The following is an 18642-nucleotide window of genomic DNA, read 5'->3' as shown; positions in this document are numbered from 1 at the left end:
AGCAACCCACCTGAATGGCTAATAAAAAATACAAGTAATGATGGTCAGCCTTGCTATAGTACTCAGGGAAATGTAAATTAGAATAAGGAAATAACATTTCATATTGGTAAGATTGTCAAAATATAAAAACCTGATAAATTTCAGTGTTGGCAAGAATATTAAGAGAGAACTCTTATTAAATGCTGATATTAGTATAAATGTGCACGACTACTTTGGAGAGAGCAATTTATCATTATGTAGTAAAGTTGAAGTTCTGCGTACTCTAAAACCCTTTATCCCATCTCAAGGAAACTTTAGAAGATGGTCACAGGAGACATAAAAACATGTTCATTACATTGTACATGATAGTGAAAATTTAAAAGGTAATAGCCAACAATAGTAGAATTAATAAATCATGCCATATGATAAAACAATATAGAGCAGTGAAATTGAATGAACTGAGCTGCATATATCAACATAAATCTTGTGAATATAATATTAAGTGAAAAAAGCAAGTTGCAGAACAATACATACAGCATGCTATTTATATAAAGTTTTGAAACATGCAAAACTATATTATATATTGTTTATGGCTAAAAGCATATTCAGTAAGAATATAAAGACATGCCAAGGAATTATAAACCTAAATCTAGGATAATGTATCTGGGGAATAAAGGAAGGGAATGGAGCGGGAGGTGTACAAAGTAGCTCTCAAGTTTACCTGTAACATTTCACTTATTAAATATCTGGTGCAAATAAGGGAAAAAGTTAAAATATGATAAAGCCAACGGTTATTATCATTCTGTATCTGATTAATATGTTTCAATTAAAAATATAAATCCATTGGTTTTGGCTTCAGCCACAGGAAAAGCATCAGGGGAAAAGAAGCTTTGCTACAGGGAGTTGAGGAGTGAGAATGGGGAATGAGGTTCAAAAAGCATGGCAGTGAAAGTTTGGAGGAAATGAAGTAGTAGTTATGGAAAAAGAGTTGAAGGAGCATTTTGGTCACCACTCCCCAATATGTGAGATATTTGGGCACATTTATATATATAGGAGAAAATCAGTAGAGAAGAATTGAAGAGGTACAGGAGAAAAAGTTGTTGATTGGTGGAATGAGGTTTCTCAGGATTTTGGAGAGGAAGCATAATTAGGGAGCTTAGTATATAGCAAGAAGAGCAATACATCCTCTGCTAAGATAGGAGGAGGGGGAGTATGAGTACATGAAGCATCAAGACAATAAGAGAGTTGTTGCTGGATGATCTCTATTCTGCAAAGTATAAGAGTCCAGGGGTCTGTTGACAATAAGAAGGGAGGTGATACAATAGGGGTCTTGTGGTTGGTAGTGAAGACTTGAAGTTATCATTTGTAGGGAGTGAAAATAGAGGACTGAGAGTATGTGTGTGCATGCATTAAAGCCAGTGAACACATTAAAAGAATCACATTTCCACATTGTTGAGGGTCCAGCTAGAATCTGAAACCATGACTTTGTAGTTGGCTATTCCACACAGTTAAGAGACACTTTCTGGAATGTAGTTATAATAATTATGACAATAGCTAACATTTAATAAGCATTTGCTATATGCCAGATACTGTGCAAAGTAATCTAGATGCATTCTCTCATGTAATCTCTATAACCAATGGCAATGTAATTTATTTTCTTTTTATAGATGAGAAAATTGAGTCTCAAAGTTGAGTAATATGCCCAGAGTCACAGAGTAGGTTCTCAATTAATAGTTGCTATTCGAGGATCAGGAGAGAAGATGATTGAAATGATGGATCTGGTGGGAGTCTAGACATGTTAGATTGAAAAGGAAGAGACAATAAATTGAAGAATAAGTGGTGTGTTCAAGGGAGCAAGTGTTTTAGAATTGAAGGTTTGAGAGACCTGATAAGATGGGAAGTTGTGGTGGAAGATTCATTTCCCAAGTAGAGCAGTTATGTATAGTAGCAAAGTCTGGGGTGTGGCCATGGGAGTAGCTGAAGGTCCCTTGGAATTGAAGAAATGAAAAAACAATGAACAATCCATGAGAGCATAAGGTATTACATGAGTCATTTGCATATTTATCTAAGCCACTGAGACCAATAACTGCATTTGAGGTTGAGGTTGACATGCCTGTGAGCTATTTTCCCAGAGATAGCAATAAACAGCATAGGAGCAGGGACCATGTGTTTTTTGCTCATTGTTGTATCACACAGAGCCTGGTACATAGTAGGTATCATTAGATATTAGTTAAGTGCCTGAAACAAAATTTAAGTTTTTTCCAAACATGCCAATTAGTCCTTTCTTAAATGATTTTAAAAATTGTTTTATGATGTCTATGCAGAACAAATTGCCCCTGATTCTGTCACACCACTCTGCTCCTTTTTTGGTAGGATAAACATTTTATATGTTCCACTCTGCATATCTGATTATGGTATCCTAGGCTTCTATTGGTTTTGCTTTTGAATTAAAGACATGATTTAATACACATTTTTTATTCTCAGACTTTCTAAAACATAAGCTCGTGTTTTTAATTATACTAATAGATGAGTAATGGGAATTAGCTCCCTTTACTGAAAAGCTATCTGGTTTTTTCGTGTTTGACCAAAGTCTGTTAGGTTTGGAGGACCCTTTTCTGCCCACCATAAAGAAGAAGAAAACCCTCCTCAAGAAGAAACACTGAGCATTTGAATTAGTATGTTCTAATCAGAATATTCCCAAATTCGTAGTTCTGTTTTGTTTTATATTCTTTGTAAATAGTAATTGTAATATTTCTGCAGGAGAAAAATTTTCTCCTCTAGTCATGGCTGAATATGTAATAAGATATAAAGCCATTTTCAAGTGAAATGCGTTTTTTAGTAGGTTAAAGCTTTAAATGGCTACATTCCCACAGTTGGAAATACCAGTCAAGTTGTTGTCATGGTGAATTTATTTGAAATAAAACATCCCACTATCTAAGTGTTAAGGTTTTCAGGCAATTTTGAATGAACAAGGAACAAAGCAGTTGAGACTTTAGATGAGAATAAAGAATAGTCATTAACAGAATTCTGAAGTTTAGTTAGAAATGTATTTAGAAGAAGCTATGTGATAAAATTATAAAATGGCTTTCTTTGTTCCATTTTTACTGAGCCTTTAAAAAAAGTGTTTCATGTGATGCTGCTCTCTGCACACTACAAGCAGTACAGGTTTCCACAAGACTGTTTTTCAGTATACATCTGACACACAAAGATATAGGGTTCTTTTAAATTCACCAGTTTCTAATTGCTATCTTGCTTTTTGCCTTTCTAAAAATAAGAATATGATATCAAATGCCGGTTAGAGTAATTGGGACGGTAGCTGGGGGCAAAATGAGTACTTTGGAAGGATAGTGAAGAACTTCTTGATTTCCTATTTTGTCTCTAGATGGACCTTCTTGGTATTGATATTCCTTTCTGCATGTAACTGGAAGACCTTTAATTCACTGTTACAGACTGAGAGTTAAAAAAAAGAAATCTATAAGTCAGTGGATGAAATCTGTTTCCTCTCAGGCTTAACATTCTTTCCATTCATCTTCTCGTACTTCTTGTTTCTGGCTTTTTGGTTCTGTTATATTTCACAATTATTAAATTTCCAGAGAAAGTTTGATATATATTTTGGTGCAAATTATTTCTATCCTAAACTAGAATATTTTGTTTGGGAATAAATTAGGAACCATCATTTGAAGAATTAAGTTGGTAGTTAAGAACTAGTATCTCAGAGCTCTTAAGTCCCTCAAATAGTGAAATACATGTTATAAAAGTTAATGTATATTAAAATCCTGTATTTTTGGAAAAGATAAAAATTTCCCAACTCTGTTTTCTTACACATTATTGAATTATTATTATTAAACTTCAGATGAAACAAATCAATGCAACTTTACTCCCCCTAGAGGAAAGTGTTATATATTCCTTAAGTTTACAGAAACATTTCTTTACCATATTTTAGTCACATTTTTATCCTCCAGAGAATAAATGTAACTAGAGTAGATTCTTCTGTTTATTGTTAGAAGTTATTTTAGTGAAACATGTTATAAAATTTGAGTATTAGAATGTCAGAGATCTATTGATTAAGTTATAGGCCAGGCACAGTGGCTCACACCTGTAATCTTAACACTTAGGGAGGCCAAGGCAGGAGGATTGCCTGAGGCCAGGAGTTCAAGGCCAGCCTGAGCAAGAGTGAGACCCTGTCTCTACAAAAAATAAAAAAATTATTCAGATGAGGTGGCTCACACCTGTAGTCCCAGCTACTCAGGGAGGCTGAGGCAAGAGGATTGCTGAAGTCCAAGAGTTTGAGACCAGCCAAAGCAACGTAGTGAGACACGTCTCAAAAAAAAAAAAAAAAAAAAAACCCAACCCCAAAAATTATAATTTAGAAATACTGTAATATAAACAAACAAATTGTCCCCAATCTGGTTCTAATCTCTTAACTGTTACTTCTCCTCTCAAAGTCTTATTATATAAAAGTTAGTATTTCATTAATTTTGTTGATATCTTTAACCCAGCAATTCTATTTTGAAGTTTTTTTCTTTTAATTATAAATATAAAACAAACCAAAAAACCTCAACAAACTTAAGCGTCTGATCCTTCATACTAAAATTTTCATTTTTTTTTTTTTAATTCCTTGAAACATTGAGAGATACTTTATTCTACTTTGGAGAATACTTCTAGTTCTATGTGTTTCTGCTTTGCAATATTTGCTCTGTCTGGAAGAAAAGTTAAACTGATCCTTTGGAGAAATACTTGATTAAAATATCAGAAAAGTAACTAAATCAGATATTAAAGGTAAGTATATAAGGAGGAGTCTTTTTCAGGATGAGATTGCATCACTAGGTAGTCTTTCAAAGAGGTTCAAATCTCAGCTGTCAGCCTTTTTGAACTGAGTGATCATAAGTTGGACAATGATCAGTATGAACAATCTGATACTCATTTTAACATTAGTATACTGGTAATTATGTAGACTGACAACCAAGTACTTTTGCTGACACATTTTAGTGTATTTTTTAATATGTTACTATATTAAATATACTAAAATGTGTCATGTGTATGACTAGGTTGCCTAATACCTGTTATAGAAAGTTCTTAAACATATTTACAGTGTGTAATTTCTTGTGACATCTGTTCAGTATATATACTAATTTTAAGATAGAATTTTAATATCATTAAAATTGTGTATAGATATAGCTATATACTGATATGCATGTTCCATTTATAAAATGTGATAAATGTATTCAGCAATTTTTATTTTTAGTGTAAAATTGTATGTGTATATAATAGTTTCATACATACATGTTTTATTTATGAAATGTGATAAGTATATTCACCAGTTTGCATTTATTTTTTATAGAGTCATTTGCCCTGGCTCCATAGTTCCCACCCAGGATTAGAAAAAATAAGTGCTATAGTATGGGAAGGCAATGACTGTAAGAAAGCAGACATGTCTGTACTTGAAATCAGTGGAATGATAATGAACAGAGTGAGTTTTCAAATTTTATTCTTTTAGTTAAATTGTAAGACTTAATGATTACCAATATAAAATAATTATTGCAATGTTATATTAATGACCTACTCACCTCATTTTTTCACAGTAAAAAAGGTTACTTGTATTTGGTTTCATCTGATTTAAACAGTGATTTGTCCCTAAACCACTCTCATCTACTAGAGTTTTCATGCCTCTGGCCCATAATAGATGATACAGTCTAAAATTTTCCTCTTTTGTGTTATTCTTTCTTTTGCTTTCAGTGGATAAAACCGAGGAGCTGCTAGATGTATACAGGTGTTGACGAAGACTTACTTTTCTGTATCATCCTTACTGGTTCATTTATATATTAGTATCTAAAACATGGAAAAAAAACCTAGTAAATTTGCATTCATATTAATGCTTGCTTGCCTGCTTAAATATATAGAAGTAATGCAAATAGTGGTAAAAATCTTGAGTAGTTTGAAGAAGTATAGTACAAATACTATGGTTTTACTTTTCTGTTATTTCTTTTATCAGACAATTACTACTTTTATTTACTGATTTCTCTGGACAATTAGGCATGATCTAACATGCAATTCTAAATTTCTGTGGTACATCATTATGTAAAAACTCGTCTACACTTTATGTAAGACAGGAATTAAAATAACCAGATCTAGGAATTAATAAATACTTCCTGTTACATATATCAGCATGTGCAATTAAAAACAGCTAACTGGGGAGTCTCCAGAGACTTGCATCTAGTTGGTACTCTATAACTTAACTGTCTGTGAATTAGCAGATCACTTAACTTAGAATAGTCTCATTTATCTAATGCATAATATAAAAAATTAGCTACATGATACTCAACATCCATTTTAGTTCTACCAAGCTAGCATGTTGGAAACTCCTATATTTTCCCATTATTTCATTTCTAATTCTATTTTTATAATTCTTTTACCTTTTTTCCCCCTCTATTTAATTTCTTCCCCCTTTCATCTCTCTTCTAAAATGATTTTAGAGTTTAAGGAGACATTTATTTACATTTATTTGTGTATTAGACTCTTCAAAGAAAAACACAAGCTATAAATATATCAGATAAGTATAATTCTAGGGTTTTTTTTAACAAATTAAACTTCAGTGGATATGAGATCTCATTCTCTTTAATATTACAGTATTTGTGAATATTTCTAACTTCTGAAATAGAGATACTTTTTTTCCTAGATCTGGATAAGACTGAGATAGTTGGTCCTTTTGTCATCCTTTTACTAAATTACAGATCTGATAATGAATTGTTTTTGAAAACTGAAGAATTAATGACATTTTATGTGTAGTAGGCGCTCAAACTTGAATTCAGATTTCATTATTCATGTATTAAAACTAATGTAATTTAATGATTTCATATTACTCTCATATAAATAAAATAATGCTTAATAGGAATTACTATAGATAAAATTTATGTATAAATTTGTTTTTCTTTTTTCCTCTCTCCCCCTGGCTCCCTCAAGGTAAACAACCATATACCAGGAATAGGATACCAGATTTTTGGAAATGCAATCTCTCTAATCCTGGGTTTAACTCCATTTGTTTTCCGACTCTCTCAAGCTACAGACTTGGAACAACTCACAGCACATTCTGCTTCAGAACTTTATATGATTGCTTTTGGTTCCAATGAAGATGTCATAGTTCTTTCTATGGTTATAATAAGTTTTGTGGTTCGTGTGTCTCTTGTGTGGATTTTCTTTTTTTTGCTCTGTGTAGCAGAAAGAACTTATAAACAGGTGGGTATAATATTAATACAGACTTCTGAATAGAAAATAATTTATCCTTTTCATAATATTCAGGTATTCCTGAAATATTTTAGTATTTCATTAAATCATTTTTACTTATTTTTCTGTTTTGCTTTTATGGTACATAACCAAATAAAATCTTAACAATCCATATTTTGTTGATTTTTGTTTTTCTTTGGTAATCTACTTGAAAATTAATCCTCATCTTAATCTTTTTTAGCGATTACTTTTTGCAAAACTCTTTGGACATTTAACATCTGCAAGGAGGGCTCGAAAATCTGAGGTTCCTCATTTCCGGTTGAAGAAAGTACAGAATATAAAAATGTGGCTATCTCTCCGTTCCTATCTTAAGGTAGAATGGTAGTGATGAAAGTACTCTTAATATGCCAGCTCCCTGTGACAGTTCCAACTTCTTTGTCGATATGTATGTGTCTCTAGATTTGTAGTCACCAGCTTCTACTTACTCAAAAGCTGGATTAAGGATTTTGTTTCTACCTGTACTGGTTATCACAAGCCAGCAGAGGGAGCAGACTACTTAAAAAAGAATTTAAAAAAATAATCTGTAACCAATGAGTTTCCTTATTGAAGTAACCTATTACTATCTTAAAATTTTAGTTTACAATTCTATGTCCTTCTTTTAATGTCATTATTTTCCTTTAATCTTTTTACTAATTTTCCTTAAAAAACTATAGAGGAAAAAGGAAAACATCTGAATTAGTTTTAGGAAAACATTTTTTCTCAGGATTATTTTTTGTTGCATTAAGTAGCAGTGAATTCCATCATATTTAGAGTAACGATGCAACTTTGAATGATGTTCATTCAAAACACTGTCAGTGTCTTAGTAAAGTTGACCCAAAGACAAACTGTCCTCTGACATACTTAGATCTTTAATGTCTTTTATCTTGAAATAACAATGAAAGAAATAGAAAAGTTTGTACTATTTAGCCTTATATTTTATAATAAAAATTCATGTTTGTTTATTAATTTAATTTGTTAAATTCAACTCCATTGGAAAATAGCACAAATTGGCATGGATTATTTTTTTTCTCACTGACATTTCTGTTGTATGGAGGGATGAATATAATCTTTTATACTTGGCTTAGTGAGAATCCATCCATGCCATTCATTCCTGACGAGGTGAAGGTCCCTACCCTTACAAGCTTATGCTTCAGTGAGGGAAATGTGTAAACCCAGACCTAGGAATTATCCTTGATTAATCTCTGGCATCTAATTTATCACCAATTCATCTTTTTTCTGCTTCCAAATATATCTTAAATCCATTGTCTTCTTTTTGTTTCCATTTGTACCACCCTCATTGAAACCATCAATCATCTTCTACATTGGGCTACTACAGTTGCCTCTTAACTGACCTTCCAGCATTCATATTTCTTCCTTTCAATACTTTCTTCAGTCTGCCATCAGAGATCTTTTAAAAATGCAGGTTTGACCATATAATTCTTAAAACTTTTTGGAGTTTCTCCATTGCTCTTATGATAAAGCACAAAATCTTAACAGAGCTTATAATGCTCTTCATGGTCTAGGTCCTGCCTTGTCCACCTGTCTCTCTTGTCTCATTTTGAAACACTTTCCTCCCTCACCCGCTGCATTCCAGCTACATTAGACTGCTTCATTCCTTTCGATGCATTATGTTTCTTCCTGCTTTTGCTCTTGCATATGCTCTTTCCTCTACCTAGAGCACTCTCTTGTGCCATCCTGCCCCTGCCCCTTAGTAAATATTAGTAAATATTACTTCCTTAGGGAGATCTTCCCAGGCCCACACTCCTAACCCTCAAATCAATGAAGTCTCCCTGACAGTTTTCTCAAAGCACCCCTATACCTTTCCTTCATAGCATTCATAACAATTTATCGCAAAAATCTGTGATCATGAGCTTGCTGCGTCACTCGCCTGCTAGTTCCTGTAAAGGTAGAGAGACCATGTCTTTTTGTTCTCTATTGCAGGGGTTCCCATCCTTTTTGGCACCAAGGACTGTTTTCATTAAAGACCATTTTTCTACAGACTGGGGAAGGGGGATGGTTTCAGGATGATTCAAACGCATTACATTATTGTGCACTTTATTTCTATTTATTTCTATATTCATTGTAATATAGAAATATAAAATATGAAATAATTATACAACTCACCATAGGTTGGGGACCCCTGCTCTACTGTATTTCTAGCACCTAACAAAGTGTTCTGAGCAGGTGCTTAAGAAACATTTGTTGAATAAATAATTAGTATTTGATAAAATGAAATATTTGAAAGTTATGCTAAAAATTCAATGCTATATGACACCATTTTCACTCTGTTGCAAATCCTCAAGAAATAATAACACTGTATAATTAAAATCCATCTGACAGATTAGGTACATTTTTCAGCATTGTAAATTATGGTCAACTCAACAGTGATGTATCAACACCTTAATTGAAAGCATGGAAATTAGGTGCTAATTAGTAAATATATTTAAAAGTGTTTTCTTTCTTCCCCCTCCCAGCGTCGAGGTCCTCAGCGATCAGTTGATGTAATAGTTTCATCTGCTTTCTTGTTGACTATCTCAGTTGTATTTATCTGTTGTGCCCAGGTGAGTTAACTTGTTCCTTGTAGAAATTAAACTATCAGATATATATATTAAATTCAGAAGGCTTTCTAACAATAAATAATCAAAGTAACAATATAAGTATGCCTAGTTAGACAAGTTTAGAAACTGACTTTTTGCAGTTTATTTCTTTCAGTAGAATTAACAAGTACATCTTATCTTTCTGTCATGAGCAGTGAACATATTTGCTCAAATATCTGTTGACTAAATATATAGTAATTAATTTTTCCTTGGAATCCTTCTGATTATTTCTCTAAACAACTTATGAGTTATGAAATTGTTCCACAAATGGCTGATTTATTCACGTTAAATGTTTTTAAAAAATTTCTCATCTCTGAATTGTCACTGTGACTTGACTGCTGCGTGCGCTGAAAAAGAATGCGCAGTGGCCAAGATTAGTGAGGAAATACAAAAGTATCTTAGGATATACTCTGTGCTATAAAATATAAGGCAGTAAGACAAAGTTACCCTCTCTACCTCTTCTAGTCAGCATTTTGATGGAGAGCACTAGTCAGCAAAGACAGGAAAAAAATAAATAAATGGTATAATGTTCAGAAAGAAAAAAAATCATAGACTATATGATTATATATATAGAATATCCAAGTGACTTTACAGACACATTATTAAAAATATGATACATTTTTTAGAAGATCAAGATGAACAGAAATAGATTCAACATCAACACAAAAAAATCAGTTTTGTTCCCATAGAGATTAAAGATATTAATCTTAAAGATTAAAGATCCATAAAGAGTAAAGAGCTAAACGTGAAAAACAAAATTTTTAATTTGATCACAAATAAAAATTAAAATTTTACGTGCTAAAAAAAGACAGCATAAACAACAAATCAGAATCTAGGAAAAGATACTGGGAAAATATGATTTAAATCGGATTGTTATTCAGAATATATAAATAACTTATACAAAACAAAAAATAAAACAGACAACCTAATAGAAAAAAGTAGATATAGAATATAAAAAGGGGCCTAGGCATGGTGGCTCACACCTGTAATCCCAGCACTTTTAAAGGCTGAGGCAGAAGTGTTACTGGAGGCCATGAGTTTGAGACCAGTCTGGGCAGCATAGTGAGAACCCGTTTCTATAAATACATAAATAAATAAATTGGCTTAGCGTGATGGTGCATACCTGTAGTCCTAGCTACTCAGGACACTGAGGCAGGAGAGGAGGATTGCTTGAGCCCATGACTTTGAGGCTACAGTGAGCTATGTTCATACCACTGTATTCCAGCCTGGGCAACAGAATGAGACCCTGTCTCAAAACAACAACAACAAAAGAATATAAAAAGGTCACTCACAGAAGAGGAAACTCAGTGACCAATAAGCATATAAGACATATTTATCTTCCCTAAGTATCAGGAAAAGTAAGATTAAAACAATAAGAGAACTTTTTATACCCATCAGATTGACAAATGGTAAGTTGGATAATAACAAGTGTCAGCAAAAATGAGGGCAAGGTATACTGCTTTGGGATAATAACAAGTGTTAACAAAAATGAGGGCAAAGGTACACAATTGATACACTGCTGAGAGTATAAATTGGTACAACTGTTTTAGTGACAAATTTATTACATTTAATAAAGTTGAAGATGTAATACCCAAGGACCCAGCATTTTAACTCCTAAATATTAACTCCTAGAGAAAGTCTTACATGTTTGTACAAGGAGACACATAAGAATGTTTATTGCAACATTATTTAGAATAAGGAGAATTGGCAACAAAATAAATGTTAATTGGTAGGGTAGGCCAATAAATTATGGGTTGTTTTAACTATAATATTTTGTAGGCATCAGAATGAACAAATTTAGAGCTAAATGTATTATCATGGATAAATCTTGAAAACAAGATTCAGTGGAATAAAAAGCAAACTGAAGAATGATGTAGATAATATAACATTTATATAAATTTTAAAAATACAAAAATTGACATAGTTGAAGGATATATATGTAGCTAAACTATAAAAATGTTTATGGAAGAGAAAAACACAAAATTCATTACCTCTGGGGTGGAGCAGAGAAATTGATCAAGGAAAAGTTTAAAGGAGTTTTAACTAAATCTGTAATGTTTTATTTTTCAAAAATCTGAAAGAAATATTGCAAAATATTAAGATTTGACAAAACTGGGTAGAGGCTCCATGGACGTTAATTACATTATACTTTGTACTTCTGATGTGCTTAAAATAGTTCATAAGTAAGATGGAATGTTTTTAAAGTGTAATGCTATATTTATGAACAATTTGTATAAAGTAAAATATTTCTTTTAAAAAAAGAAATTGTTTCATTCACATTGGTGCTTCATGTTACCTTTTTCATACACTTCCAGCTGCTTCATGTGCATGAGATCTTCCTTGATTGTCACTACAACTGGGAACTGGTAATCTGGTGCATCTCCTTAACACTTTTTCTCCTAAGATTTGTTACCCTTGGATCAGAAACAAGTAAAAAATATAGCAATACCTCAATATTACTTACTGAACAAGTGAGTATGCATGCCTATTATGCTATAAATTAATGTCTATATAATGTACATCTTAAGTTAAAATGTTTTCATTTACTTTGATTTTTAGGAACATGTTTTATTTGATGAATGTCATTTGTGCTATAAAGCAAAACTTAAAATTTGATGGGACACAAGCCTTTCTTCAGTATTTCTGCCTTGATTCAGATTTCAAATCTACTTTTTTTATGTCCCATTTTCATTTGACAAGAAGGAAGCACCATTTATAGAAATGATGAATTTTAAACCATTGGTGGGATATGTTTGCTTTGCAGTGTAGCAGAGCCACATTTGAATAAGTATGAATTTGTACTCAATAGAAAGAATAAAGTGTACTGATTTTGATGGTTAATTTTATTTTGTATGAATTTGTTAAATATTTTCCTCTCACCATTTCATAGGAATTGTATAAAGAAACTTACTGCCAATGAACTTGTTGAATATTTTAGTTAGGGATAATTTGATTTTAAAGAATCATAACCTTGTTGAATAAGCTCAATTAAAGCGAAAGGAGAGAGTAGCCAACAAAGATAAAGATCTCTAAGAAAGTATACTTGGGCCTTGTGGAATTGGACAAAGTCAGCCACTTCCTCCAACTTGCTCTGAGGTTAATGGTTTCTCATTTCTGCTCTTCTCTGTACCTTTCTTCCAGTGGCCTCTCTGTAGACTTAATACCCTGTAATTTTGGCTTACATGTGATTTGGATTTGCCTCAGCATAAGCTCTGGCTTGGGCTTCACTAACTTTTCCGTTCGTGTTCCTGTAATATCTGGCAGATATTATGTTAGTCCCACCAGTCAGTACATTGACTAGCTTTCATTTGGGAGTACACCCTAGCCTAATAAGCCATGGCTGCCAGATTGGAGGTGCAAAAGTGAAGTCAAGTGGGATAAGCACAGTTGCCTAGACCAGCTTCTTCCACAGGCTTGAGGTTAGAGCATTTCTCAAAAATGGAACTATATTGTGGACAGGGCAGGCGTCCCAGAATTATCTATTACAGAATGGATAACCAAAATATACTAGTATATTTTGAGCGTCCGTTAAAATAAGAAATCACAAACCAATTGATTTATTCTAATTATTCTTTTTTTTTTTTTTTTTTTGGAGACAGAGTCTCACTCTGTCACCCTGGCAAGAGTGTAGTGGCATCATCACAGCTCACTACAACCTCAAACTCCTGGGCTCAAGGGATCCTCCCACCTCAGCCTCCCAAGTAGCTGGGACTACAGGTGTGCGCCACCACGCCTGGCTAATTTTTCTGTTTTTTTGTAGAGATGGGATTCTTGTTCTTGCTCAGGCTGATGTCGAACTCCTGACCTCGAGCAAGCTTCTCAGAGTGCTAGGTTACAGAGTTGAGCTACTGCACCTGGCATAATTATCATTCTTTAAGTTGATTTGGCTCTGGGATTAAAATGTCTCTCCTTTTAAATAATGCCATTGAGTTTTCCATTTTTGTTTGGCTTTTGATTACATTTGAAAAATATTTAAATAGCAGTTATTTTCCTATTATAAAATAATGTAGGTTTATTTTAGGAAATTTGGAATATTCCGTAACAAATAAAGAATATTAAAATCACCCATAAACTCAGTACCCAAAGAACCACTGTTAATATTTTGGTGAATATCTTTCAAATCATTTAAAAAATGTGTATGTGTTACGATTTTAAATATTTTTATTTACTCTTTTTTATAAAAGATAAACCTGTACTTGAAAATGGAGAAAAAACCTAACAAAAAAGAGGAACTGACACTAGTGAATAATGTTTTAAAACTGGCTACTAAACTGCTAAAGGTAAGAATAGAATTGAAAATAGATATAATGTAAAATATGCTGTTCTGTTGTTGTATTTACTCATCTGTTTATAGATCCTACCTTGTGTTTGGTTTTAGTAATTACTCAAATTGTTTCCAAATTATATTTGGGCACATTCATGCAATTTATATTTTACTTCTCATTGTAAAAGTAATCCAAATAATTCTTTGGAAATTATAGATTAAGACTTTTAATAATATCTAGGGTATTATAGAGGTTGGCCTCTTTGGAAATTTATACCTTCTGGAACTTAAAATAGATATCAGAAAAGATGATGTTAAGTTGGGAATTTTTTCATTTTCTGTTTCTCAAAGTAGTCTTCTGCTTGGCCTGAGTTATCTTAAAAAGTAGGAATACATAATCATGATAAATATGTATCATCAATAAACAATTTCTAAATCAATTTTGGTAACAGTAAAGGGAACACAATTTTGATGTATTTTGTTTTCTAAAAGCAGCAAGAGAAAAAAACTTTGGTGTATTTGGTCTCATAATAATAATTCTTTGGGGGTAATAAAATATTTTTACCACTGCTTTAGAGTATTAGTATGTATTAGTAATGCTTTTCTTAAAAAAATATTTTTTAAAATCTCAATTTCTATAACCAATTGAATATAATTCTTAGAGTTTATAAGTTTTCAGAGAATACTATAAAATTTGTTGTATCTCAGTGTTACAGTTAATTCTTCAGTCAACTAAAAAGTATGAATGGGGGGTATAGACTGTACACCTCACAGTATATTAGGCATTGAAAGGGTTCAGAGGGGCTGGGTGGGGATATAATAAAATAAGAAATTACAAATGGCCTTTTCAAATCCCTTTAAGTATCCTGAGGAAGATGATGACATTTAAATAATAAGCAAGATAATACAGACAAACTCCATTTTTTAACAAGATGCTCTATGGGAAAAATACCTTGAATTTATGATAGTTTTATGTTTGCTTGATACATGTATATTGGATATCTTTAGAGTGTGGGCACTGCGCTAGGCAGGAGGGGGCTACAAAGATATGACTTGATGAGCAGCTATGGTCTCAGAGTAGCGAGAAGTGTAAAAATAACTAATACAAAGCACAACAGTGTGATCCTTTTTGATCATGCATAGTCTCCTAGTCCAAAACCTGGAACTAAATGTTGATTGTACCTTCTTCTCTTTCACTCTTAACAGCCAAGAAATTCTCAAGTCCATTGATTCAATCTCTTAAATATCTTCTAATTCATCCCCTCTTCCCCATCAGCACTTCCTTTGTGAGACCTTGGTCTCTCATGTGAGCTTTTGATACACTGAACTCCTTATAGACATTCCTGCTTCTGGTCTCATTGCTCTCTAATCTGTCTTCTACATTGCTTGGCCCAGTGATCTTTCTCACATGCATGTGTGATATGCTATTACCTTGTTTAAATTCCTTTAGTGTTAGTCTATGTGTACAGTTTTCCTAAAGAATAACCCTTACTTAAGTACCCAGCTTTATGAGTTTATAGTACTTCCTCTTTTGTACTTGGGCTCTAACAATGCTAAACAACCTGTAGCAATTCAAATATGCCATGCTCTTATGTGTTTTACAGAATACCTACAAAGTTTCAGGAGCACCTTCCTCTATGGCCCCACTGCTTTTCATACACATCTCTATAATGGGACTCTCATATTTTAATTAGTTTTTTTACATGTCTACTAAACTGTAAGGTCCTTCAGGGACTGAATCTTCTCAAAGGCTAGCACAGGGCCTAGCATGTAATAGAACTTTAAATGTTTGAATCAATCAATTAATTGATTAATTCATGTATTTGAAAATGAGTTGGCTCAAAGGGGAGTTTTTACATATTGTTAATATTGTCAGAAAATTGGCTAATTAAGTTTCTGATTCTTCTGCAAAAAGATGTTGAGCTCTTTGAGTTTCTATTCTAGCTTTTGTACTACAAAATGTTCTCTAGCCTTATAGCTACTAACTAGACCAATACTTTACTCATTCATTCATACTCTGTCATTCATTGGGGACTGAAATTAGAGTTACAAACTTATTTATAGAATTCTTTTAAAGAAGTCACTTTCGCCTTAAAAACATTAAAACTACTATTAAAATTTACTTATTTCAAGTTCAGCCAGGTTTATCCTTTCTAAAAGTATCCATAATTTATAATTTTTTGAAAAGTACTTTTTAAAATTCTCATATATTGCCCTGAATTAGTTTAACTGGTAATTCTTGTTGAATCCGGGGCTAACTTTTTTCTCTTCTGCTAGGAATTGGACAGTCCCTTTAGATTATATGGGCTAACAATGAATCCGCTGCTTTACAACATCACCCAGGTTGTCATCCTGTCAGCTGTTTCTGGTGTTATCAGTGACTTGCTTGGATTTAACTTAAAGGTAAGAGCTTACACATACTTTTTGTTTCTTAGTCCCCTGTTGCGTTGTTGTAGCAGTTACTTTACCCTCTCGCTCTTTTGAGATCTCACATGCACAGTAATGGAGTCATTTAGATAAGATTATATACAATTAGTGAAAATAATTTCACATTTAACTTCAAAAAATGATATATATTCATGGCTTATACTGATGGAACTGCTATTAATAATTTGGAACAGTATTTACTATTAATGTATTACAAATAGGACTTCTTGTGTAGGATAAGTAGAGGTATTTATTTTTACTCATATAATTTGAGTCTAATTTAGATGATTAAAAAAAAGCACTATTTCTATTTTTGGCCAAAAGTTGTATTATTTATCTATATAGCAATATATACATCCTCCAATATATGCACAACTGTTAGTAAGGTGTAGGATAATCATATTAAACAAGTAGTATATGCGTATTGCCACTTCCCAATAAAAGAAAGCAAGAGAAATCTGATTTTTACTCTTTGTGTTTACAGTGAGTTCTTAAAAATAAAAGGGTAAAGGGGTTAAATATTAGAACCTGCACTGTTGGTGAATGGAATTTAAACAAAAGGTAGTATTATATGATATAACTTAAGTTTTGATATTAAAACTGTCTGTAATGGTCACTACTTCTATTTTTTTTTTTTCCTCTCTAGCTGTGGAAGATTAAATCATGATGAATCAGAAAAAAGATGTAGCCTCTTTTCCAGAATAAGAGTACTGACTAAGCTGCCTGAAAGCAGTCACTGATTCTTTGCTTCAGGAGTCTCAGCTGGGAAATTGAAGTGTTTACATCAGACTTTCTTGTGCAATTCTTATATTTATTTTACTTTTTCACTGTTTTTTTACATTTAGTCTTTATATTTTATTTTTAAGCATTGATGTACTTAGTTGTTGAAAGGGTGATGAAACTGATACCCAGATACTTGAGATCCTGGTAATTGCTCATAAATAATTGGCAAAATAACAAATTCTGAAAATAGAAGCCATTACTAAGCACTGTTTCTCCATCAATGCCGTGAACTTGCCTTACTTGATGAAAAATTCTTTAGCTTTGGAATATTGCATTGAACTCAGCTAAACAAATACAGCATTTTCTTTGGTAAATCAAGATTCAGTCAGGGTTTCTCTTGAATTATTTTGGAACAATGCCAGGATCTAAACTAATTAAGCTGCAGTTTAAGCACCCTTCAGTATTAATATATACGGTATTACATAATAGGTCAACAAGTGCTCTTTGATGATAAAACTCGTAATAGAGCAATAATTGTAAATGGTTACCATACTGTAAGATATTTTGATAAAAATTAACTCGTTATAATTGTATTTATTTGAAACACTGGGCTGTTTGCACAGCTCCAACTGTGCATGCTCAAAATGTGCACTTTTAAAAATTGTTACTTTTAATGCGTATCTTTATATGGGATATGTTATAGTGTACTAGGGCATGATATGGTATCCTTTTGAGTGAGGTATGTACTCATCTCACAAGTGAAGTGCCTATTGATATTACTAAAGTACATTATGTTTACTCAAGTAAAATAATTTTCTCCCTATGGTACACTATAGTGTATGCTATTCATACCACACTCAAATGAACAACTTAAGAATAAGGTTAACAACCAATAAAATATTCCTCTGATTATTAGTTATGAAACTATATCCAAATTTTTGGAAAAGACAGCTTCCTTGCAAATCTATCCTACAAACCTATCTGGTGCATTCTCCCCACCCGACCCCCATTATATAAGGGCTATTTTAGATGCTTTTAACCTAGAAAGTTAACCTCCCCTCCCTGCCAATAATTTGCCAACTGTCCAGTGAGAATTTATCATGTTGGCATGTTAGGTAAATAGGGCGAATATGATAGTATTTTACATTGGACCTTGATTTAAGTTGTTATATTTGTACAATCAAGAGTGTTTTAGGAATTACATGAAACATAAAATGTTTTTGTGATTTTTTTTTTTTTTTTTTTTTTGGAGACAGAGTCTCACTCTGTCACCCTGGCAAGAGTGTAGTGGCATCATCACAGCTCACTACAACCTCAAACTCCTGGGCTCAAGGGATCCTCCCACCTCAGCCTCCCAAGTAGCTGGGACTACAGGTGTGCGCCACCACGCCT

The 18642-nt window shown here is 32.7% G+C and overlaps 1 protein-coding gene across 1 annotated transcript in view; it reads left to right on the top strand.

Moving 5' to 3' along the window:
* Window positions 1–18250, top strand: part of PHTF2 (putative homeodomain transcription factor 2) — a 115993-nt gene extending 97743 nt beyond the window's left edge. Inside the window, exons 11-18 of the mRNA XM_012650302.1 lie at window positions 5321–5449; window positions 6940–7212; window positions 7442–7573; window positions 9714–9800; window positions 12152–12307; window positions 14021–14116; window positions 16378–16503; window positions 17174–18250. Of these exons, the coding sequence (XP_012505756.1) occupies window positions 5321–5449; window positions 6940–7212; window positions 7442–7573; window positions 9714–9800; window positions 12152–12307; window positions 14021–14116; window positions 16378–16503; window positions 17174–17194 (1020 nt within the window). The 3' untranslated portion in view covers window positions 17195–18250. The remainder of the gene's footprint in view (window positions 1–5320; window positions 5450–6939; window positions 7213–7441; window positions 7574–9713; window positions 9801–12151; window positions 12308–14020; window positions 14117–16377; window positions 16504–17173) is intronic.
* The last annotated feature ends 392 nt before the right edge of the window (window positions 18251–18642 follow it).

Source organism: Propithecus coquereli, unplaced genomic scaffold, assembly GCF_000956105.1.
Source record: "Propithecus coquereli isolate 6110/MARCELLA unplaced genomic scaffold, Pcoq_1.0 Scaffold32, whole genome shotgun sequence".
Classification (NCBI taxonomy): domain Eukaryota; kingdom Metazoa; phylum Chordata; class Mammalia; order Primates; family Indriidae; genus Propithecus; species Propithecus coquereli.
This window is presented reverse-complemented; position numbering and strand designations above follow the sequence as displayed.